Source organism: Centrocercus urophasianus, unplaced genomic scaffold, assembly GCF_019232065.1.
Source record: "Centrocercus urophasianus isolate 14NV4802_14NV808 unplaced genomic scaffold, USGS_Curo_1.0 seq_6, whole genome shotgun sequence".
NCBI classification, from domain to species: Eukaryota; Metazoa; Chordata; class Aves; order Galliformes; family Phasianidae; genus Centrocercus; species Centrocercus urophasianus.
In genome coordinates, this window is record NW_024885199.1 from 650,524 (window position 1) to 674,344 (window position 23,821).

At 54.5% G+C, this 23,821-nt stretch overlaps 1 protein-coding gene across 1 annotated transcript in view; it reads right to left on the bottom strand.

Annotated features, from left to right (window-relative positions):
* The window catches only part of LGR6 (leucine rich repeat containing G protein-coupled receptor 6), a 67,294-nt gene that overhangs the window by 1,848 nt on the left and 41,625 nt on the right, over nt 1-23,821 (bottom strand). The window contains exons 5-17 of the mRNA XM_042836390.1: nt 19,433-19,648; nt 14,481-14,552; nt 7,767-7,835; nt 7,296-7,367; nt 6,441-6,512; nt 5,630-5,698; nt 4,674-4,745; nt 3,750-3,815; nt 3,413-3,484; nt 3,233-3,304; nt 2,796-2,921; nt 2,075-2,235; nt 485-565 (exon numbers count right to left, since the gene is read on the bottom strand). Coding sequence (XP_042692324.1) covers nt 485-565; nt 2,075-2,235; nt 2,796-2,921; nt 3,233-3,304; nt 3,413-3,484; nt 3,750-3,815; nt 4,674-4,745; nt 5,630-5,698; nt 6,441-6,512; nt 7,296-7,367; nt 7,767-7,835; nt 14,481-14,552; nt 19,433-19,648 — 1,220 coding nt within the window. The remainder of the gene's footprint in view (nt 1-484; nt 566-2,074; nt 2,236-2,795; nt 2,922-3,232; nt 3,305-3,412; nt 3,485-3,749; nt 3,816-4,673; nt 4,746-5,629; nt 5,699-6,440; nt 6,513-7,295; nt 7,368-7,766; nt 7,836-14,480; nt 14,553-19,432; nt 19,649-23,821) is intronic.

The following is a 23,821-nucleotide window of genomic DNA, read 5'->3' on the forward strand; positions in this document are numbered from 1 at the left end:
GGAATGAGAGACGGGAGTCGTGCAGGGGTGAGAAGGGGACAGGTAGTGGGTGCTCTTTGCCAAAGGAGAAAGGAGAGAGGAGACAGTGAAATGGGAGAGTTGCTTTTGGGAAGGATTTGGATTTCCATGGGAGATGAAGGAGAAGGTTTTGCCATGCAATAGTCTGGAGCGGCTAGGAGAAAGCACCGGCTGCTTCAAGTGCCAGAGCCTGACTACGGGGCGATGGGTGGGTGATGGAGGGGTGATACTGCTGATACCAGGACAGGGACACCACGCCTTTGTCCTCTCCTAATCGGAGGGCAGCTCCCTCCAAGTGGGAGAAGGCAGCTGTCCCTCTCACAGAGCCCAGCTCGAGGGCTGGGCCAGGATCTCAGATGTGGTTTCCACATGAGATGCTGCAGGAAGGGCTGGGGGGCCTGAGAGTTCAGTGATGCTCAAAGGTGTGCAGGTATGTTCAGAGGGAAGGCTTTCCCTGGCTGCTCACCGGGGCTGGGTGTGCACTGGATAGAGGGGTGCAGCTTTGAGTCCTCAAGGTCCAGCTGGAGCTCGTCTGCCTCGAGGTCATCTGCAAGAAAGCAACAGAGAAGCAGTGCTTGAAGAAGAATGAGCAGGGCCAACGGGCCAGCAGGGCCACAAGCTTCTCCCACCTCCTGCCCTCCACTTAGACCTTCCCAGCATCAGCTGATGGGAGGCAACCCGACCATTCTTATGGCTCTGTGATCTTCAGGGTCTCTTCCAACCCAGCCATCCCATAGGTCTGTGATTCTATGATACCCCAAGCAGCAAAAGTTTTGGAGTTACTTTCTTGTAACAAGGTCATTTTCTTACAGGGAAGGAATGTTTGAGGACTTTTTCCCTCCTGTTACAAGATTCATCTAACACAGCTAAATCCCACTGCTGACCATCAGAAAGGAAGAGCTGAAACACAAATAGATTAAGTAAAGCAGTAATATCTCAACAGCTTCATCATCAAAAATAGCCCACGTGTTACTGAACGGAAAGGAGGAAGGATGTTCGTGTTCACTCCACATTTGCAGTGCTGTGGTTTGATATTTCAGGCGAACCCAAGGCTTTAACATCCAAAAATGTGAGCCTTTATGAGCTGCTAAGAGACTCATCTGGCACAGCCTGCGAGCACTCGGTGTTCCCCTCCAGTCTCACATGGAATCCATGGTGCTGAGGCCGGCTGGGCACCGTGGGAGGGGTTGGGTAAATTGGTGTTTCGGCACAGGATCCTCAGGGTCATCAAAGAGCCCCAGCACTGGGAAAGAGCAGGATGGGCGCAGGGCAGATGGCAGCAGAATGGACACAGACCCGGGTGGTGCAGATGGCCTCGGTGTTTATGTGAGTGTATAAACAAGCACAGCCTCCCAGCTGCGTCCTGAAACACGATTTCCACTCTGGAGCAGTTACAGAAGAGGGAGAGGAGCTCACACTTTTCTTTGTGTCGTTCTGAGGTTCCTTCGCAATGGGGTCACACAGGGCTGTGCTTTGTGCTCCCCTCTGATGGCCACGTGCAGCAGGATCCGTGGGGTTGATGCAGAAGTACAGAAGTACTTGAGGAACAGAAAAAATCAACCGCAGAGCAGGAAGTGCTGTTCAGCTCCACCTGTGAGCCCTGCGTGGGTTTGTGCCCCCCGCGCTCTTCCTTCTCTTTCTACCTCCCATGAGGGGTGCCCACACAGTCCACGCTCCTCTCAGCTCGTTGTCTCCATCTCAGGGTCCACCCTCTGTGTGTCCCACTGATAACAGCAAACATCCTTCCAGAGGCTCTGCGCTGCCCAACGTGTCCAAGCCCGCGTCCCACCTTGCTGCCAGCAGAGTGAAATGAGCCACGTCTGTGCCTCCGAGAGCGCTGGATCTTTCTCTTAGAATGTGAATGAAGGTTCAGAAGTGCCTGATGCACTTTTTCTCCCACGCGCTGACATCACTCACAGCCCATTCACCAGAGCTGGAGGAGGATCCCTCTGCCTGCTCTGAGGCGGCTGGCAGCGTCTGACCTGCAAGCCTGGGCTGACACCCAAACTGCCAGCATGACGGTGCTGCAGAGCATCGTCCCGCTCAGCCTACTTACAGTGGTTGTCTGCGTGACCTGGGAAGAGCTCCAGGGCCCTCCTGTGGGGATCTTCATCCTCAGGGCTCGCGCCTCCTGCTTCCCACTGGTTGGATGCTCTGAAGAACCCACTGCAGCTTCCATAGGCGCAGCACTGGTAGGCGTAAGGTACCTCGAGGACTCTGCAGAGGGGGAAAAGGGAACTTGTATGTGACTCTGGCTCCCTATTGCTCCACACTTTGTGCTGAATGTTCATGCATCAGAAGCCAATCCGTCATCCAGTGGTCAAACTGCAGCACAACTTTGGTTCCCTGAAAGGGACTCCGCGTGGGACAGAGTGCAGGCCCACATCACCCCATGGTGATGGGCTCCCTCAGTGCCCATCACTGAGGGGTTTCTGCCTGAAATGCAGTGCTGCAGTGGGGCTGGGTGCTGCCTGGGCTCAGGATCCAGAACCCAGCCCAGAGGCAGGAGTGGGGTGAGTGGAGGAATGCCCCAGAGGAGCCCTGAGATGCTCCACACTTCCCAGCTGTGTGTGTGGGTTTGCCCTGGGAGCACAGCGCTGCCTTCCCATGGAAGCCTATAAAACATGAGGTGTGATGGCAGCAGAAGGAGCATCCTCAATCTGTCAGCCTGGAAAGCACGGGATAAACCAGGAAAGGGGGAGGCTGACTGATAGAAGCAAGTAGAGACTGCGCAGAGAGCAGGAAGGAAAAGATGGGGCCTGGGGTGCAGGCAGTACCTTAATTTGGGAAAGCTGTCCTCGGCAAAGGGCTCAGAGAGTGCTGGGTTGCCCTGCAGCTTCAGGTGGGTCAAGCTGCCCAATCCACCCAGCGGCAGCACTGCCAGCCGGTTGTCTGACAGATCCCTGTGGGAGGAAAGCAGAGAGCTGGAGTGCACCCGGGAGCTGTGCTGGCCGCCTCATGCTTTCTGCCTGAAATGCAGTGCTGCAGTGGGGCTGGGTGCTGCCTGGGCTCAGGATCCAGAGCTGATGGATGGGGGCTGCTGCCCATGGGGGCAGTGATGGGTTAATGTGCGTGCCGGGAGCTCTGTGTGACTTTTGACACCAATAGGAAGCACTGCGATTCGGTCTGCTGCCGCTGGCACCATGCAGGCACCGCCTGCCAGGCAGCACGGGGCGCTTCGTCCCACTGCAGAACGAACATCAGTGCCACTTACAGCTTGGTGAGCGAGCGCAGCGTCACGAAGGCGTCGGGGTGAATGAAGTGGATGTCATTCCAGCTCAGGTCTCTGCAAGGGAAGGATACTGAGATGGGAGCAGAACCGGAGAGCGAGCAGAGGGAAGGAAGGGCAGCCTGACCGGCAGAGCGGAGTGGCCGTCCGCACTGCACAGCTTACATGGAGCGCAGGGCTGTCAGCTGCACAAAGGTGTCCGCTCTGATTTCGTGGATTCTGTTGTGCTGGAGACCCCTGGAAAAGCAGAAACTGGTCTGAGGAACAGCTGAAGGCAGCTGCACGCCTCACCGCAGCAGGCTGGCGCAGGGAAGTCATGCGAGTCTGGGAAACTTCTTTTATTTCAGGGGGCAAAAATGCACGGGAAAGGCGCCCTTATCCCGCATTTACACCTCTGCATTCCCAGCAGGGAGCGCAGCGCTCAGCCCCCCCAGCACCAGGAGCTCCGTGCTGGGCTGCTCTGCCGCCAACGTCACCCCTCTGCCCTGAGCTCTGTACTCACAGCTCCTCCAGCCGCTGGCACCGGTGGAAGCTGGGCAGGTCTTCGATCTTGTTGTGTGACAGCTCTCTGTAGGGGAGAGACCAGCACAGGACGTTAGGGAGAGAAGAAATGAAGGGTGAGTGCCTCTCTTTGGAGGCAGGTGTCCAACCCTGATAGCGGTGCAATTAATGTCAGTAAATGAATGGGGAAAGAGGAACAAGGAGCGAGGTGGGCTGTCCTCATAAAAGCTGTGTCACAAGGAGGGGCAGGCATTGACAACATGAAGGTTTACAGCCTGATAACTTGCAAACATAGACCAGCACATGGGGCGCTGCAGCCCTGAGTGTCCCAACGGCAGCGGGGACATTTTGGTGGCATCGAGTTGGCTCAGATGTCTTAAGCTGAGAGATCTTCCCTGCAGGAACAGCTGGAGCCAAAACACTGTGATCTGCTAAGTTACAAATGCTGTTCTTCTATTTTTGTGTTTTTCTCATTTCCAATTTCTGTGATCCAGACTTCACTCTTGTTGCTTTCCTGGAAGAGTCTTGTTTTCATTTCCAGCTCACGTGTGTAAAGACTGATGAGAGGCAAACCTTCTTCTTGCCCTCAGGCTGCAAACTTGTATAAATCTGGCTCATGACTCACTTCCTGAAGATGTCACTGACTGCAGACAAGGTTGGGGACCTCGGGAACAGAGGGGTGTGCTCCTGTGCTGGCGCAGTGGGTGCCAGGTTAAAGACAAACCACGCTCTCCCTCTCAGCATCACTCCAAGCCTTGCTGAGCTGATAGGGCACGCAGAGAAGGAGGTGTGTTCACAACAGGTACAGAACCATGAGGTGGTGTTCCACAGCCAGACCCCTCCCTGAGCCAGGCAAGAGGAAAGCCTGGGTTCTGATGGTGCTTTTCTGAAGAGCAGACAGGACGGAGAAATGCACATTACTCACAGGACGCGCAGGTTGGGCAGCTGCTGGCACACGGCTCTGGGGAGGAGGCAGATGCCTGCGTGGGTCAGCGTCCTGGGGGGAAAGGAGAGGGAAGAGGTGCTGTCAGTGGGACCAGTGCAAGGGCTCTGCTACCTGCAAGGCCAGCTACCGAACCCAGGAAGAGGCAGGAGAGACAACATATGTGAGACACTGAGATACCCAGAAAGAACCAAAAACTGCCTTGGAAACGGGCACTGCTGCTGGGCTGCTAAAGGTGAATGCAAGAAACTCAGATGCTGCTGGGTACTGAACTCAGTGGCGTCCTCGGCCGTGTTGGGGCAGCTGGCTGCACACCCTGCTGTCCCAGTTCCCCACCACCCAGACTGGTGATCTCTCCAGAGCCACCACTGCCTCAGAATCCCATGTATGGGCAGTGGGGTGCCCCGATCCCGGCAGCAAGGCGCAGCCAGGGCTGGGCAGGCACTCACTGTGCCCCCATTGCAGCACTGCTCACAGACTGTGCCCCACAGCGACCCACGGGGCTGCAGACATTGTGTCCTGCTGCTGCCTGCTCCCCTGGGCATGCAGCCCCCAGCCCCGATGCGGCAAACACAGCAGAGGTTCCCATCACACTGCACTGCACGGCGCTGGTCCTGGGGCGGGCAGACAGGCACTGATCCCAACAGACCGCAGCCAAAGGCTCATTCCTTCACAGATGCAGAAGGAAAAGAAGAAAATAATCCAAAAAAAGAAAACAAAAAGAAAACAACCCCAAAAGATCAGAGCATGCTCAACAGTACCGAGAGAGCAACTCACGGAGAAGAAAGCCGCTTTCAGGAGCCACAGGGATGAAACGAAGCAGAGAGGTTTGTGCCCAGGAGGGGCAGAGCTGCACAGCACTGTGAGAGTTGTCCTGGACCGCCTTGAAGAGGGCAGAGCACAAATAGTGGGGTAAAAGGGAGAGATTTGCCACTCACAAAACTTCTAGGCTGGTGGTGCCTTTTAGGTCTGGGAATTCTCTGATGTCCGTTGCACCGTTGAGAGACCTGCAGGGAAAGAGGCAGAACTGAGCAGGTCAGGAGCAGCTGCCTGAGGGCCCAGGCTGCCCCTCACCCCAAACGTGGCGATGGGAGGCCCAGACCCAGAGGTGCTGCTGCCATCTGTGTGCCACTGCTGCTGGGCAGCGGGCAGACATCTCCCATGGCACCGATGCACCGCGCTGGGGATGAGTGTTGCTCTGCAGAGAGGCTTGGCAAGCTCAGACCTCCTCCAACCACTGACATTCTTGGCAGGATTTCTACCCAAATTGCGTTATTAAAAACAATAATAATTTCCATTGGGAATGCGAGAAGGGCATCCCAGCCACACCTCCCAGGCCTGGGCATTTGTTGGATGCACGAGCATCCAAGGAGGGATGTTTTCAGCCTGTGTGTGTTCCTGCAGCGACAGGCTGGCTGTGCCTTGTGAGGAGCAGTTCTGAGGTCACCTCTGCCCCGATCTCCAGCGCTGTGCTGCAGCAGGGCTGCTGATGGTGGATGTGGAGCTGCTGCTGTGGTGCCCGGCACGCAGTGGTGGCCCTGAGCACCATGGGGTGATTAGCACCACGCAAAGCAAGCGCTGTCACCTCTGGGTGCTCAGCTGAGTTATGTGGGGCAGTCCAGAAGAATGGACCATGGCCTCCTGTTGGCATGAGGCCTCTGGGAAGCAGGACATGGAGGCCACGGAGGGGTCCTGCTCATGAGGCTCAGGCCTTGGCTGTGTATCTGAGGACCTGCCTGGGGAACTTACAGAGTGTGTAGCTTTGGCAAGTACTGGAAGGCAGACTGTCCAACAAACTGGATGGGGTTGTCATAAAAATGGCTGCAAAGGAAACGGGCAGCTGGTTAGATCTCGCTGTGCATGCAGAAGGCACAGTTACAGGTGAGAGCCCTGGGCAGCAAGCTGCAAGCTGAGCAGAGGCGCTGGCTGCCCCATGAGGAACCCCTGCTTCCCAGGCTCTCCCAGCAGCCTCTCTGGGCTGAACATTGGTTAAACTGAGGTCTCCAATCCTGCTGCTCTTGAAGGATCCTTTAGTATTCTGCTGAACCAGGCAGGCTGCAAAGAGGCAAAGCCCTCCAGTGATCCTTCCACGGTGCAACACCTTGCATGTGACCACAGCTCTGATCTTACAAAAACCCACAGCATCTCTCCTGCCTGTCACACTCAACGGAGAGAAGCGAGGACGTGAGTGTGCTGTGTGTCCCTCCCCACATCACACCGTGGGGAAGACGGGGGGAGGCTGCTTTATTTTGACTGGGGCAGGGGCTGTTTTCACCCAGCTGACTGCTCTGCGGGTATTTGTAAACATGAGGCAGATGTCACCCAGGGCTTAGGAGATCCCCTCGCACACAGCATTTCCCATTCCTTCATCACCGTCAGCCTTGCTGGCTGCAGCAGAGTTCAGCTGTGGGTAAAGGAGAACCCATGGCAGAGAACTGGAGGCGTACCTGGGAAGGAGATAATTTCAGCTTCCATTAACCTCCATACAACAAATGTCAAATTGCGGTCGTGCTGACAACTGTCAGAAATCCCAACCAAAGATGTGAGGAAATGCCTCTTCCCAGGGGATGTAAAGATTTAGGAAACACCGTTTAATTTTCTTACATTGTTTGGAGAAGGGGATTCCCAACAAATGCGTTCTCTGGGATGGCTTTGATGTTGTTGTTATGAAAACCGCTGTTGGGAGAAAGAAACATCTTGATATTAACGCACTGGAAGGGCTTGGAGGCGCCTGCTTTCCTCAACACTTCTGGAGGCAGAGGGCCGTTAGAAGATGCACATAACATAGGGGGTGAAGGCTCAGTCCTGCCTGCAGCATCAGCTCAGCAAGTGGACAAAGTCTTTTCTCAGGACTGAGGAGCCCTGCCAGCTGCCCAATCTTGGCTCTTCTACCTTTGTGGGTGTCAACTCGGGTGATTGCGAGGGGATGAAGTGCTGTGTTTGTAGTGGGAAGAGTGGGCGAGAGAAAAGAAGGGCTCGAGCTGAGCGCCCTCCCCAGTGCAAGCATGGGCAGTGTTTGGTAGGTCACTTTCCAACAGAGAACCCTTCTGAAAAAGAATAAATAGGAAATCTCACAGCTCCTGCAGTCGGCCCAGCGTCCGAATGGCCCCTGGGAATTCCAGCAGCTCGTTGTAATTGAGATCCCTGAAAGACGGAGAGGAGAGCAGTCATCAGTGTTGCTGGAGGAACTCGGTGGGGCGCATCTGTGCCTTTAAGGGATGGAAACTTGGTCTCTAAGCACAGCAGAAAGGCTTTTCCTACCGTGCCCATCCAGCCACTGCCTGCACACCAGCTCTCCCACATTCCTGCTGCAGGAACGTTCACTATGAGGAGCACTGTCGGGGGAGGGCCAGTCCTCATGCTGCTGCTTTGTGTCCCCAGCGCCCAATTCCCCTCTCCCAGAGTCTCTCCCCCGGGCACTGGGGCTGGGAGTCATTTATCTTGCCTTTCCAGGTCACAAAAGGATGTTACAAAGAACAAGAAACATGAGAACAGCTTCAGCTCAGCCCGTGGAAGGGCTCTCCTTAATTGTAGAGGGGAGCAGAGACCTGCAGAGCAGGGACAGCTTCCTTGGTGCTTCTCATAGGAGTGCTGGAGCTCCCAGCTGCTGGGATGAGCTGGGGACCCTATGAGGAATGTGCTCTGAGAAGGTCCAGGTCTTCTTCTGATGGCTGATGGCAATGTGAACCTCACATTGAAACCATGAGCCAAAGGTGGAAGTGATGTGGAAGAGGGGTGGACAGTTCTGGAGTTAAAGTTTAATTTGCAGTACAATAAATACAATAGGATATGTTTAATACAGGTGGTCATAATGACAAGTGCAGTTTATTACCCTTGGCAACCAGGAGTCCTAAGGGCAGCTCCAGCCAGCATGGGCCCCTCTGGCTCCTTCTGGACAGCCCAGACCCCGAGGGCTGAAAACTCTGACTGCTTCCTCCCTGCATGAAACTGACTGAGTTTTAAGAGGGAGATACTCTGCAACATGAGGGTAATTACGGGCTCCTGGATATTACTGTATAATTACACTTAATGGGCCTTGAAGTAATTACCACGTAACTTGGATTGTGGTTTACAGAACAGAAATAACCACCCATTCACACAGCAATGAGTTGCTGCCCGATTTCCTTGTAATCCTCACCCCCTGGGCCCAGGCACAGCAATTCCATTCTGACCTCCTTCCCCCCCTTCTCCTCTGCCCTCCTCCCTGCACCGCGGTCACGCTGTGTCCCTGCTTTGGCTTTGCCTGCTGGGCGCTGCCACGGTGAATCTCCAGCGATACCCGACGTGCCTGAAAGCCGCCAGGTGGGAAGTATTGCCCAACAGAGACAGAACCCACATCACCTGTGATTCACGAACAGAGGAGGTGTTGGATCTGCACCCGATGCTATTGACTGGGGTAATTCGGCGCTGTAAGATTTGCGCCCATTCTTTCTCTAGAAATCCACTTCCTTTCCAGGCCGGGTCTCTTCCAGGCAGGCTGCTCTTTCATCAGCAGATGAACATTCTGTTTGTACCTCGATGTGTGTGCAAGTACGCACAGGACCCGTCCTTCCTGAGTTGAGCACACACCTCTCCCAGCCTGGCAGCATCCCCGCGCCTCCCCCGCCGCGCTCGGCGCACACAAAGAGCGCTGTGTTCAGCAGATCCCTCTGGGGAAGAAAAGCCACCGCCGGCTCCTGGCATGCGTTGGGCTTGTTGGGAAGTGGAAGTGCACCCAGGTGTAGTCATGCTGCTGCAGCCTGGCCGCCAGCAACGCCGCTGTGCCCAGGAGGAGAGGCGATGCGCCCACGCTTGCTCCTGCGGTGCTTCCTGGTTTCTGGCGTAGTGAGGTTCCCTCCCGGGAAATAAACCCATCTGTCCTCATCGCCGCCTCCCTGAGCGCTGCCCCAGCTCTGGGTGCAGCCTTGCCTCCAGCACTGCGCTGTGCCAAACGTGGGGAGCCCGTCTGCCTGGGTGCTGGGTGAGATGGGCACTGCGGTGCTCCCTGGCCCTCAGCCCTTCCCAGCAGAGGGGCAGCTCTTCCCGAGCCCCAGACCCAGGGCGGCACCTGAGGGTGGCTTCTCCGTCTCTTCCTTTTCCTTCCCGGAGCTCCAGCCTGGCCCTGGTTCAGGCGGTGGCCCAGAAGTGGTCCCCAGCCATCGCGTTGGGCAGCGGTGGTGGCAGTGAGGAGCTCCGCAGGAATCAGATATTTCTGCTCATTTAGGGAAGTTCAGCCCTCGGTTCCTTCTGCAGACATGTGAGCCTCTCTCTGGGGGTGGGAGGACACGGCAAATGGATGTGCTGCAGGAAACTCTTTCAAGTGTCCGCTCCCCCTCCATGCCTTCTCTGAGCTGCTTTGCAATGCTTTGCTGGTGCCAACACTTTGCTGATCCCAATGTTTCTCTGGTCCTGGTGCTCCGCTGTCACCAACCCCACTATCAGCTCCTTCTCCCAGCATCCAGCTTCGGGACGGTGTGGGGAGGGCTGCAGAAGGCCTGACCTGCCGCCAGGTGACACTGTCCCCAATGACTGCAGTGGCCCATGGGCAGAGGTGGCCGCAGGGCAGCACAGGGGCGTGGGGGGCTCTCAGGGCTGCGGGGTGGTGCATCTGGGACAGCAGATCCAATGCCAGCATTGCTGGATTGGAGAACACCACCACCCCACGGACATCTTCACCCCAAAACAATAGGAGAACTTCATAAAACCTCAAGTGGGAAGAGAAGAAGCGCCAAATGGCACAAGGAAGGGAGCTTTGCCCACCATCGAAGGCCTTTGGAAGCAAAGTCACGCAGCCCACAAGTCCTACAGAAACCGACTGGGAAAGAACTGCTTTCCTCAGCTGTGCTCCACGTTACAATGAAAACCTCTTAGAGGGCTCAGCCTCAGCACAGCGCAGTGGCTGACTTCACACTGCTGTTATTTGTAGTGAGCCTGCAGCTCTGCATGAGGAAAATCTTAACCAGCCTTGTCTATGCAGAAATGAAAGCAAATTGACATCAAAGGCGCAGCTATTCTGGGCTGTAAGTGCTGGGCTGATTTGGAGCCGACAGCACACAGCACTATTAACACCTCCAACAGGGCCAGAAAGAGAGAAGGAGGGGAAAGAGTCTCCAGTCAATTTTCTGCCTGTTAGGGGCTGTTAGTGGTTCCACACAAGAAGACAGACAAGAAAAAACCCCAATTATGCAGTACTATAAATTCTTGCATAAGCCACAAAACACCACAAATTTGCAGCTAATAAACCTGAAGATGCACACAATTAGGAGCAGGAGGCAGCACAGCGCTGGCTGTTTGTGTCCCAAAGCGGGGCTGCATCCCCTGCTGTCCTGCACTGCCAGCTCCCCAGAAATCACCTCTGCTGCAATGGGACAGATTTCACTGGGGCTCAGGAGCTGTGCTGAGCCCAGCCGACCCGCTGCATTCCTCCATGGCTCTGAACCGGGCTGCTCACCAAAACGCAGCGCTGCCAGGAGCAGCCAGTGGTGCCACGCTTCTCTCGTGTCACAGCAGCACAAACCCAGATGGAGACTTCAGAGAGGAGGGAGCTGCCCTGTGCTGGGATTCATCCACGGGAGCAAACGTGGCCCACAGATGCCTGTTTTAGCAGATAACAAGGAGCACCCAGGATGTGACGGCAGGGCTGTGGGTGGTGCTGGTACCCATTTCTTCCAACAGTGAGCTCCAACAGGGCTGTGTGCTGACAGCCCGGCCCGGACGCACCGAACCTCTCACACCGTGCTGCACATCCATGGGGCTCACAGAGCGCGGGGGGGAACCGTCTGTCCGTCCACATTGCATGTCTGCAGCTGCCGTCCTGGAGCTCTGTTCTCCATTAAAAAACGCAGCAGTGCCCGGAATGCGTCTCTTCCAAGCAGCGTTGCTGTCTGCTCTCTAACCGAGGAAGGTACTGAATTAAATGTGTTTTCAATTCCGTGTGATTTATTTAACAAGGTCGAAACAAGGCTTTGAGAGCGGGATCTCCTGGGGGGTCCCGGGAGCGCAGCGCTGCCACGCACGAACCATTGAGGAGAGACAAAGGAGCGCAGCGCCGAGCGGGGGAAACCGGGGCGGTGGGACACAAACGATAACGGCGAGGCTGAAGGGTCGGGGAGGGGGAGGAGGAGAGCGGCCGCGCTTTGCCACGCGGGGGGAGCGGTGGGGCGGGGAGAACCGCCGGGTACGGCGGGGTGCTGCTGACCGGCAGGAAGGACGGGAGGACCCCCAGCCTCCCCCCCCCCGGGCACAAACCTGCGCCCCCCGCGGCACGTTGGTGTTGGAAGAGAGCAATGGGGCGGGGAGCAGAGCTCTGGGTACTGGGGGCGATTTCTTCTCTGCGGTGATGCATTGGCACGGGCTGCACAACGAGGGGACGGGTCACTGTCCCGGGGGGGTCCAGAACAGCAGAAGGAGATGAGCCTTACAGCACAGCCATAAGCTGGCGAAACGCAGTGACCTGGGCTGGCTCCGCTCACTGCTTGTTTTTTTCCTCATAATCTCCCCAAACGTTGTGTCTCTGCACGGGGACACAACCAGGTGAAGCTCAGAGCCCTGTGGGAAGGCGTGGGTTCAGAGCCTGAGCTCAGCACTGAGGCACCCCGGGCTCCTGTGCTCAGGAGAGGAGCAGCAGGCTGGGAGCAGGCAGCCCACAGGGGCCTCCCAGGCAGCACTGAGTGCTTCTGGACTTTGCCCGGGTGGAAAAGTCACCTTCCATGCGATGACTGAAGCAGGTGATGCACTTTGCAGCCCTGTTCTTGGACCAGAGGCAGAACCACACAGCTCTGAGCTGTGGTCCCTATTCCCAAAACCCATTTCTCCATCCCCTGCCTCCTGAGGCAGCCAGCAGAGCATCCGCGGGGGGGGGACATGTTGGCAAAGCCAAATCCCATCAGAAGAGCAAGGCAGAGTGTTTTCCAGAACAACACTTTTGCCCTAAAAGGGTTAAACAGCCCTCATACGAACTGTGGTGGAGATATTTCCCATTTCCTTCCTTCTGCCTTCAGCTCCTCAGGTGTGTGTTCTATCAGTGCTTGCTTTTCTCCTTCCACAGAAAACGCAGCTCTCAGAGGCGGCTCCAGCTCTGCTCTCCGTTTACAGCCTCGGCTAATTACCCAGATAATGGGGCAGTGTGCTGTGAAAGCTGTGGTCGGGGCTTTTCGTGTGAGGCGAGGTTGGGCAGATTGACCGCCCGCAGCAGAGGTTTGGGATCCGGCCCTCCTGGGAGATGGTTTTAATTTATTAGCGCTATTAAAAAAAAAAAATCAAAAGCTTTTTAAATGAAGGAAGATTTGCTCCTTCCAAGTGGTTTGCATGGCGAAGGGGGAGCTGGCAGGGATGGGGATGGGGAGGTCTTCTCCAGCCTTGGAGATTCTATGATTCTGCGACGCTGCGTCATCTGCAGAAGGTGAAGAGGCCGTGGTCACCCAGTTCAGGCAGCTGGCAGAACGGTCCGTCCATGGTGGGCTTTCCCCCACAGCCCTGCCAGGTGCTGCTTCTCCAAGAGCTTTGCCAGAATTTGCTAAAATAGACACTTTCCTGTCCAGCTGAATATGAAGAGAAACATTTCCCTTCGGTTTCTGCATCTAAAGCTGTGCAGGCTCTTCTGCATCCCCCCAAAACGATTCTTTCCACTCAAGTTCTACAGCTCTTCAACCATTGTGCCTGGATTATAATCAGCACTTGGCCACAAGCGCTCATTTTAGGAAGCCCGGAGATGTTTCTGTCTTCACCAGCTCTTCCCCTCCTGCAGCCTTCCAGGAGGTGACGCCCACAGGGTAAACGAGAGCACAGCACTGCCAGCACCAGCCAAGAAAACGTGCAAAGTGCTGTCAACAGAATGTAATCATAACCTGAATTAAAGGGTACGTGCAGGAGGCTGCAGCAGTCCCCACACGCACGGGAGCTGCGGCGCTGGCAGCTCTGCTGGTGCAGCCACCACGCACAGACAGTTCTGCTGCAGGGTGAATGGGTGCTGAACCCACGGAGGGACGAGAGGCTCCTCAGAGAGCTCTGCTCGGTGCGAGGCTGGGAATCGGAGCTCGGGGGTAAGAGCCATCCTTCTCTTTTCCTAAGGCGCTCCATCAGCACCGTGGATCAGGAGAGCTCACCCACAGCCCTGCCTCGCAGCTGCAGGAGGCTCCACTCACATGTCCACTCACAAGCTCAGGTTGGGGCCACGAGAGCCGGAGTGGAGCAATCCTCGAGCAGAGCCCCGTTCCCAAAGGGCGAACCCCCCCTGCTCAGCAGGGACAGGAGCCGCAGGGTAGGGGCAGTGGGCTGCCATCAGCGCCGTGGCTGCAGGGTCAGGCTGTCCTGGCTCAGGCTGCTCCGTTGCTGCGTGTTTCCTGGCCTTAGCTCTGGGTGCTGCCAGGTGACACGAGAGCCTCTCAGAGATGCTGCACAGATCCCCACGAACACAGCCAGCCCTGTGCTGAACCCAACCCCTCATTTTGGCAGCGTCTGCTGTTCTGAAGGCTTTGGGACTGCGTGTGAGTGGTGAGGAGTGGGGACACATGGAGCCAGCGCTGCACCGAGGGCAGATTTGTTTCCTCAGAGCCCCCACCCTCCTGCAGAGCCCTCTGCAGCAGTAGGGGCAGAAATGCAGGTCTGTCCTGCCCCATTCTTGGCACAGAGGAAACGCGCAGCAGGAGCTGACACAGAGACATCAACCCCTTCCTGGGGGCAGCGCTGCAGGCAGCCCAGGCCCTATTGGAAGGTGGGGGAGCTCAGAGGGGCCCACGGCCACACGCTGCTCCCCAGCACGGGGCAGGGCAGAGCACACCGGGGAGGAACAGAGGGGAAAAGGCGACTCACAGCGTCTCCAGGTTGTGCAGCCCATCAAAGCCTTTCGCCCCCAGGCGCTGGATGCGGTTGTTGTGAAGGTGCCTGCGGACAGAACAGAGGTGTTCACTGCAGATCAGAGATGAACTTTTCCTGCCAACCTGAGCCGTGGCCCAGCCTGCAAGCCGAGCGTGGGCTGTGCGGGGATGGTGAGGGTGCTGTAAGGTGCTCCCCCATCTCATGGGACACATGCTGGGTGCAGTAGTGCTCATGCAGCAGCTCCTACTCTCCCAGGAAGTCCAGGCATTTCCTGAGACCTTAAATTTGGGTGAAAATGCTTAAATTTAACCCTCAAGAAACACTCTACAAATGACCCTGCAGAGCTAACATTGGACCTGACTCTACCAAAGCTGTGTGGCTTCATGGGCACTGGGTGCTACCAAGAGCAGAGCTATACTCAGACTCCTCAGAGAATTAACAGCAGCAAAAAGGCTCTGAGCTCCAAATAATCCTGTTAATCACAGTTTATTATTGTTCCTTAAAAAAAAAGAAAAAGAAAGAAAGAAAAAAAAAGAAAATCCGTCCAGTCCTGGATTCGCTCCTGACTGCAATGAAAGTTACAGAATCATAGAACCGCAGAATTGCTCAGACTGGAAAAGACCTTAAGGATCATCAAACATGAGACAACTCTGCTGCCCAGCCTGCGCTTCAGGCAGCCCACCTCAAGCACTCTGGGGAGGTCCTTCCCTGCATGCAGAATCCTCCAGGGCAGGACACTCCTGTTGATCCCCATCGGGGTCGCCTTCCCCACCAGTTCAGGTTCTCCTTTAACACACAGCCCCCTGTGGTTCATCTGCTGCTGCCTTGGGGTCCCCCTCCCACACCCGGAGCTGCACCAGCCTTAGTCCAGCACCTCCTTCCAAGAGCCCGCAGGAGGCTGCACACTGGCAGGTGAATCAATGACTTTTTTCATTATTTGCTGCTTGATCTCAATCTGTCTCAGCTTGAAAAATCTCTCGCTCCACCTGGCTTCAAGTGGGAACCGTTTGGCTGAGCACACACAGCTCCCACTGCCAAATTCTTGGGGTAAAACAGGAGGGAGCTGGGAGGCTCGAGGGCAGCGCGGCTCAGAAAGCAGCCCAAGATGGATGTGAGCTGTGGGGATGTGCAAACATTTCAAAGGAAGGGAACAGGAAGGGAGAGAAGTGTGATGAAATGCGTTTGCTCCTCTGGGGCTGAATCCTGCAGGAGGAATTCTCTTTGTCACAAGAAAAGAAGTTCAGGTCCAAATGGTTTCCTCTGTCAAACTTTATGAGCTCGCCGCAGATCGTGCTGTTCTCGCTTCATCTGGCAATTCCAGCGCAGGACGGTGCCAGTTGTTTGGGTCCCTCTGAACACTGGATGTGGCACTTGGCAAATGGGGCTTCTGGATCTGGAGCCTCTCACCCTCAGCACAGGAACCCACAGCTCAGCTGTGAGGAGGGAGGAAATGCTGAGCACTGGGGAAGAAGTGAGAGCCGTGGGGCTGCGCTGGGGCGGCACAAAGAGCCCGACCTGCCTGGGCTGGGGCATGAGAGCAGCTCGGTCTGACTGCTGCTATCCGCCAGGCCAGGAGAGAGAACAGAAAAACCATCACCTGCTGTGTTCATATTTGGCTCTAAGGGTCTTTGTTTGGAGGCAGAGTAATGGAAGTCATCCGAAGGGTGCTTTGTTGGTGAGAAAATTAAGAGCAATCGAAAAAGGGAGTTATAAGAAAAACTGTCGTCCAAGCTGAAGTCTGGAGTCATTATCCAACCACATGGCAATAATAGAAACAAGCCAGTCTGAATGCAATATAAACTGGAAAGGTAAACACTTGAAAAGACATTCTTTTCTTCCATCCTGCCCCTTTTTTCCCTCCAATGGTAAACACATTTTAACAAGTGGAATTGCAACATCTCCAATGTTTGTCAATTTGAGCTCAGCCCACACAGCGTTATATTCTGCCCCGTAAATTACAGCTGGTGTGATGGCAGATAGGGATGTTTGGTTCTGGGCTGTAAACAACCATCTCACGACGCACAAACACGAGCAGTCTGTGAACCTCACAGAATCACAGAATTGTAGGGGTTGGAAGGGACCTCCAGAGATCATCGAGTCCAACCCCCCAGCCTCTCCTGCTGGAGATGGGATTTGCTCTGTCCTCAGCAAAGCCAGCAAGCACTGAGGTCCGTGCGTCTCCATGTGCAGGACTGCAGCACAGGACAGGGCTGGTTGTGGACAACCCCCCATGGAATTGGCTTTGCTCAGGCAGTCATTGCTTTCTGTTGGGTGGCACATCCACTGGTTGAGTTTTCTGGCATCTCCCCGGCTCCTCTGCTGTGTCTGCAGAGCCCAGATTGCCATCATCCCCGGGATGGGACGCAGGGCCTCGTCCTGCTTGGTCCCTTGGTTGGTGAGACGAGAAGCATTCCAAGAAAAGTAGCTGATGTGCTTCAGGAAGGCGATTCCTGCATCAAGAAGAGGGCATGGAAGGGATGTTCCACCTGGGCAGTGCAGTGGTGAAAGCAGCTCCAGAAGGTTCTGTGTATTTCTGGTACCCACACTGTGAAATGGATGGTGATAATTTGGAATGGGCACAGAGAAGAGCAACGGGGATCCAAGGGATGGAAAGAACCAGGATGGAGAGTTAGGGAACACAGTCTGCTCTGCTTATTAAAAATAAGATCAGGGTATTGAGCGCAGCAGAATGTATAGGATCCCTCCTGGTCAGAAAATGGGTACTGAAATAGTTCTGTGATTTAGCAGAGAAAAGAATAATAAGACGTCTGAAGTCGAAGCCAAAGAAAATTTGAATGGGAAATGTGAGCTTTTTCTTTCTCTTTCTGCTAACACAGGGATGATTAACCCTGGAACAAACTACAAAGAGAAGTGGTGGATTCTCCATTGCTTTCATTCCTAATGACTTCATTTTTTCATCTTAAGAAAGAAAAAAAGGACCAATGCAAACATCCTCCATCAGTCATTCGCACTGTGGGACTTTGAACAAGGTTGAATCTGACTCGATGTGAGCTTTCCCACTGGGTCAGCTATTGCCACAATGAATCCCTCACTCCATTGAGGCAAATCTGTCCTTTGTCTCTGTTCATCCACAGCTACGGATGAATAGAGACATCTAAATCATAAATGGTGCAAATTCCCATTGATTATTGCCAGTGGTGCAGGACAAGCATTGGACTTGTTGGGCAGAGAATGAAGCTTGATCAGAAGTGACGCTGTCAGCACTGGAGCACCATTCATTTCTTCCTCAAGCGCCGAAGAAGGAAACTCACTTTTCCCAAGGCAGCAAACTCAGTCCTCATGAGAACAGGCGCTTTTGCAAATTGAAAAGGTCCCGTGAACGAGGCCCGGCTGCTGGGCAGTGTTCTGGGTAACGAATTGCTCACGCCAGCCCTGCCCAGCACACCGTTCCGCCATCACCGTGCGCTCAGCCCTCAGCAGAGGAACACGTGTGTGCATCCTTTGCATCCCGGTAGGGAAAACCTCCCTGCAAACCCCGCTGCGCCCCTCAGCCAACGCCTGGGAGCTGTGCTCAGCTGGGCGGGTGAGCGGGGCGGGGAAACGCCGCCAGATGAACGGAGGCACAAGGAGGACGCGGGGTTACTTTGCGCTGCTGCCAACGGGGGGCTGCGTGGCACAGATTTATGGGGCAGATTTATGGGGCAGATCTGCCAAACGCTCTGTGAGCCCACAAAAATTCCGCGCCGTGTCCCACAGCCCGGCAGGACCACACATCTGCTCCTTCCCAACTGCCTGTGGTGGGACGCTATTCTCTCCCTCACAACCTCACGGTCAATGGCTTTTATTTCTTGGGCTTGCCTGTTTAATTAAGGAGTTGCTTCTCGCTGAGAGTACGGGATAAACAAGAACGAGAGCAGCACGCTTTGGAGACTGAAACAACCCAAATGTCAGCTCACCCTCCCTGCTGGCTATTAATGCTGAGTGAAGCAGCTGCACTGTGGGTCGTGGATGTCCTGGTAGGACAGGCATTGTTGTGGGTAAAAATGACTTATTTGACACGGCTCATCCCAGCATTTCCCTTAAGGAAGCCTTTATGATTTGCCTGAACAACTGAAGCTGATGCTAATAAAGCTCTGGGCTGCGCTTTGGCCGGGCTCAGTCTGTGACAGATGTGTCAGCACACACTTTGCCTCCTGACAGTGACATGGTTGCCACGCTTTCCCCAGGCACCGCATGCTGAGGTTTCTTCACACCCCGATATCAAAACATGCACATCACCCAGCTGACAGCATTTCGTGTAGATACAGGACCTCCAAATTAATTGGCAATCACACCTGAGCTTATTAATCAACACCCAAAAATTAATGACTAGCTAATTTGCACATGTAAACTTCCTTTAAGCGTGAGATAATTCCCAGGGCTCTGCTGATGGATGGGAGGCACCTCATAAATGGCACGACAGCACTGGTTTCTGTCTGCTGTGTCCCATGGAGGCAATGGACCCCCCTGGACCCCGCGCCCCCAAACGCTGCCGCTCGCTCTTTGCCATGCAAGCAGCAGCAGTGAGCACTGCAGGGCTGGGATGGAGCCCAGCACAGACAGCAGGAGCGTGGCACAGCCCCGTGTGAGGTGTGGACAAGGTGTTGAGCTCAGCCCAGTCGTTCAGAATCAGATTTGCTCAAAGTTTTCATAGAAATCAGAGGCATTTTGCTCTTTTTTTTTTTTTTTTTTCCCAGCAGAAAAAGATCTGCTTTTTGTTTCCAGACACTGATCTTCTTTAAGGCAAACCATGTTTTTTTTGGAAGGTGACGGGGAGCTTTTCAGCTGCCCCACTTAAGAAATGGTGTTGAAAAAAAAAGATTGAAGTGGCATTTGGTATCAGCGGGCTGTGAGGCTGTCGTGAGCCAATCTCACAGCAAGAGGAGCGCTGCACGGCCACAACACCTTGTCCTCGATGGGAGGGAGAACAAATGGAGAAAGCTTACAGCACCACGAGGCTGCTGAGGTTCTGGAAGGCGAAATCGGGGATGTGCCAGATCTGGTTGAGCGCCAGCGTCATGGCCTGCAGTGCTGGGAGGCGGTTCAGAGCTCGGACCGGGATCTCCGTCAGCGCGTTGTCGTCCAGCCAGAGGTGCCGCAGGGACTGCAGCCCCTCAAAGCTCCCCTCGGGCACCACGGAGATGAGGTTGGCATCCAGGCGTCTGGGTGGGAAACAAACAGGGCGGGGAGGAGTGAGAGATGGAGCCGGCACCGCTGGAAGCACCGCAGAGTTACGCAAAGGGAGCTTTGTGCCGAGGCGGGACGGACGGACGGCAGGGAGATCGGGTGGGAAGAGCAGCGGGGTCGGCGCGGGGCCCTGCCGGCACTCCGGGCTCCTGGCTGCCGCTGCTGACGGCCGTGAGGCGCTGCTGGTGGTCGGAAGCAACACGGATGGGCCGCTCCCGTGCACACAGGCGCAGCAGGCAGCGCTCCGACAGCCACGCGCCCCAGGGCCAGGCTTACCGTGCGTCCTCCTGACCCCGCAGAGCGCCGCCCTGCGCGCAACCGGGGGGCGCACGGCAAACCAAGCGAAGTGGGAAGAGCCCCATTGGAGGGGAAAATGCTTTGCCTGAAGAGGCGCCTGCAGCGAGCAGCGCCCTGTGCGAGACCCGAGCAGAACGGGGGCAGGAAACACCGGGCGCGAATCAGACCGCGTGTCACAGCACGGGAATCAACCTGAGAGCTGCACGTTGCAGCAGCCCAGGCCTTTCTCTCTCCTCGATTCGCCAATTGCCCCCCCCCCTTTTTTTTTTAAATCATGGAATCCTTACGGCAATTGAAAAGCAGAGCTTTGATTTGGTTAGAATCCGTAATTTTTAAGACTTGTTTTTGTTCCAAAAACGAAGAGAGAAGCCAAAAGATATTCAGCTCATTATGGGAAAAAAAAAAGTTGAAGAAATAGGTTTGGGAATCATCTTGCATAAAGATCTCTTATTTCAACAGCAGTGAGGTGGATAAAATGCGTTATTTGCAGAATTCGAAATCTAAATGTAAGAGTAAAACATTTCAGATTTGGACGGACGACCAGGAACCGATTTCAGCAATGGGGAGAAAACTCAGATTTCGCCCTGGCTGACGGAGCCCCCCGTGTTCCTGCAGATCATCTGAAGGATCTCCGAATTGAGAGGCGCTGCGCCCCTCATAGCGAGAGGGAAGGCAGGGAGCAGCGCTGCCTCGCACAGCCCTCAGATCCGTGGCATCCATAGCAGGAACACGGCTCAGAAGCTCATCTTTCTGGCTGCTGGAAGTAACATTTTTGGCAAAAACTGAACAATTCGGAACTCGCTTCCTACAGCCCCAGCTGAAGGCCCATGAGCAGCTCATTCTGTTTCCCAGTGCAGGCTTTTCCCCAGCTCTCTTGGTTTGGAGGGGGAGCCGTAGATGAGAAGACCTCACCCCCAGAGCTCAGCGTGGCTGCTGCAGGTTTGCCTTTGTGCTCAGAACACCAACATGAGAGCGGATGCTTTCACCTTGAAGAGGAAGAGCGCGGTGCACAGCCTGCCTCAGTTTACCCCGTGGCACCCAGTTCAGCCCCACTCATCTTCCCACAAATTCAAAGAACAAAGAGAAGGAAAGGAAACCCTGCAGCAGCTCAGGGTGAGATTAAAGAGCCTGTTTGAGAGTTTTCATCAACATGTTTTGGGACAAACAAGAACTTTTCGACCAAAATTAAAACTCGTGTGGGAAATGTTAATCTTTGCTTAATTTTTCCATTCCTTCCCCAGCATAAGAATTCTGTTAGTTGTTGGCACCACCGTTTGTTTCTCAGAAATTAAAAAGTACTGCTTACTTAATCCCTATATGTTTACTGAAAATTGTTTTAAAGTGAATGCTCTCTTTCAAGTTTAATTAATTAAAGAGCAGACAATGAAAATATCTGCTGAGAAGAGTTACAATATTTCAAAACCAAATTAAGCTTCCAGAAATGGAAATGCTGAAAGAGAGCCAAGGGCTCTCCTGATACCTTGGCGTGAGGTCCAAGATGGGTTCATAACAGTTTAAGAGGATCCAAGACGGGTTTATGTTGGTCTGAGATGCGTTCGTGGTGGTCCAGGATGGGTTCAGATGGGCTCAAGATGGTCCAAGAGGGGTCCAAATGGGTTCTGGTGTCCAGCATGGGTTCATGGATTCAGGGCTGCCCCAGCACTTTCTGAGCTCTCCGCCCTGCTTTGGCCATGAGCTCCTGTGTGAAGGCACGAGAATCCAGGGGAATTTGGCCCCAGTGACGGCACCCCAGGTGTCAGAGGAGCTGTTAATGATTAGAGGAGCTGTTAATGATTAGAGGAGCTGTTAACGAGGCCAGGTTTCCTCACAGCTGCTCAGCATACGCTCAGTAAAGGCTCTCTCACATGCATGGTCCTGTAGGTCTCACAGCAGTGCCAGTGGAGCAGGATGGGTCCTTGGTGGATTTTTTTGAGGTGCTCAGAGGTATGGAGGTGGATCCCCATGGTAATATAGAGGGGTGATGAGTGAGCTTCACCCAATGGCTCTGTAATGCTCCTGCATGGAGTGTGCTGCAGCCAGGCTCTGCTCTGTGCCTTTTATTGCTGGGAGGACCCTTCTGAAGGCCAGAAGGAGCCCCGCATCTTCTCCCTCTTCACCTCCACCACGCTGGCCAGAGCATGGATGCTGAGCTGGCTGCTGTCCCTGGGAGATGCTGCCTGCCTCCTTGGTTGGCTCCAGCCACGTAATTGTTGCCCCAATCTGCTCCAGGGTGCTCAAGTCAGGCCTCAGCCAGACTGAAGGGGAGCATCAATGAGCTGGACATCCCTCCAGATATCACAGCCTGCTGGGACCACAGCCCAGCCCTGTGTGGAGCCAGAGGAGGAAAACAAAGAGCAGGGAAGGGTCCATCTAAAGGCATTCCACCTCTGTCCTGATGGGCAGCTGATTTCTGATGTGCCTTCACAGTGCCAGTGAGGGAGCAGGGAGCAAAGAGCGAGCCATGGCCACGTTCCTGCTACCAAAAGACCTCTGCATTGTTTAATTCCTCCCCGGGGAGTTGCTGGCTCTTTCTGGAATAGAGGTGCATTCTTTCTAATAAAAGCTGTGCATGTGGGGATTGCTAATTGCTATGGCTTTCAGACAGCTCTCCACTCTCTTCTGGAAGGAGAAAAGCTAAAGTTCTTGGCAAGGAGTTGTTAGTAATTATACCAATTATACTAAACAAAAACCAACCCAACAGTTCTCTCCTTTCTTCGGTGTGTGACTCTGGCTCTGTAAGTGTTTGCTGTTATGATTTATACCTAAGATAATTAGGCCGATTAGCAGGTAAATGGGACGGCGCAGGCTGGGGCTGGCTCCTCACCTTCCACGGAGATTTTTTCCTCTTTATTTCACCAAATCACTCAGTCGGTTTCCTTGCAGCATTAACTCATTTGTTGCTAACAGAAGCTTGGCAGAGCTGCTGGGACTTGGTGCGATGTGTGCTCCAAGCAGTGCTGTAGGTCTGCAGAGGGGATGAGACGCCATGGTCCCCAAATGTCTGCGTGGACAACATTTCCCAGTGACTTCACAACCTGAACCAGCAGTCAAAGCACTGCACAGCTGTGCCCCGCTTGGTGCAGGAAGGAGCTGACTTCAAGTGGGGCACTCGAGAACGATGCCCTGTGAAAATCAGCAGCAGCTCTAAGCCTCCACTTCTGGCTTCAGGACCGAGTCTGCTACTGGTGGCTATGGGCAGTGATGTGACCTCAAGGCGCCGCCTGGACAAAACAAAAACATCTTCAAAGTGCCCAGATTTTGCTCCTTTATCTATTTTAAAGCTACAGAGCGGAGACCCTGCAACACTCTCCTACAGCATCACCGCAACAGGACTCTGTGGCTTCAGGTGCCTATCCATCCTCCCCAGCATTTCTGAAATATATTTGGCCACTATTTCCCTTGATAAAGTAGGAGAAATCTTGCCACCAAAATTCGTGGGCAGCTCTGAGTGGTTCTGGGCTGTTCTCATCCAAACACAGGAGATTCTCTGCACCTTCCCAATCTCTCAGCAGCAACACAAAGAAAGGAAAGTCTGGAGAGAGCTGTGACCTCCAAAAGAGTGAGGATTGTGCCCAGAGATCGCCCCTTCCTCAGGAAGAGAGCTGCTCTCTGCCTACCCCAGTGTGCACGTGTCTGCAGAACAGAGCTGATCTCACCAGAAACGTCTTAATTGGTGCCTTCGGGCAATCATGTCTCTCTTCCTGTCTGAGTTTATCTTGAAAGGCTCAATTGAGTTACCTCCTATCCCATAATAGCATCTGAATTCCTTGTAGTAATATAAGGAGGAGATGATGTCACTGCAGCTCAGCTTCTCTGATAACTCATAATGAGGATGGCCAACACCTCTGCTC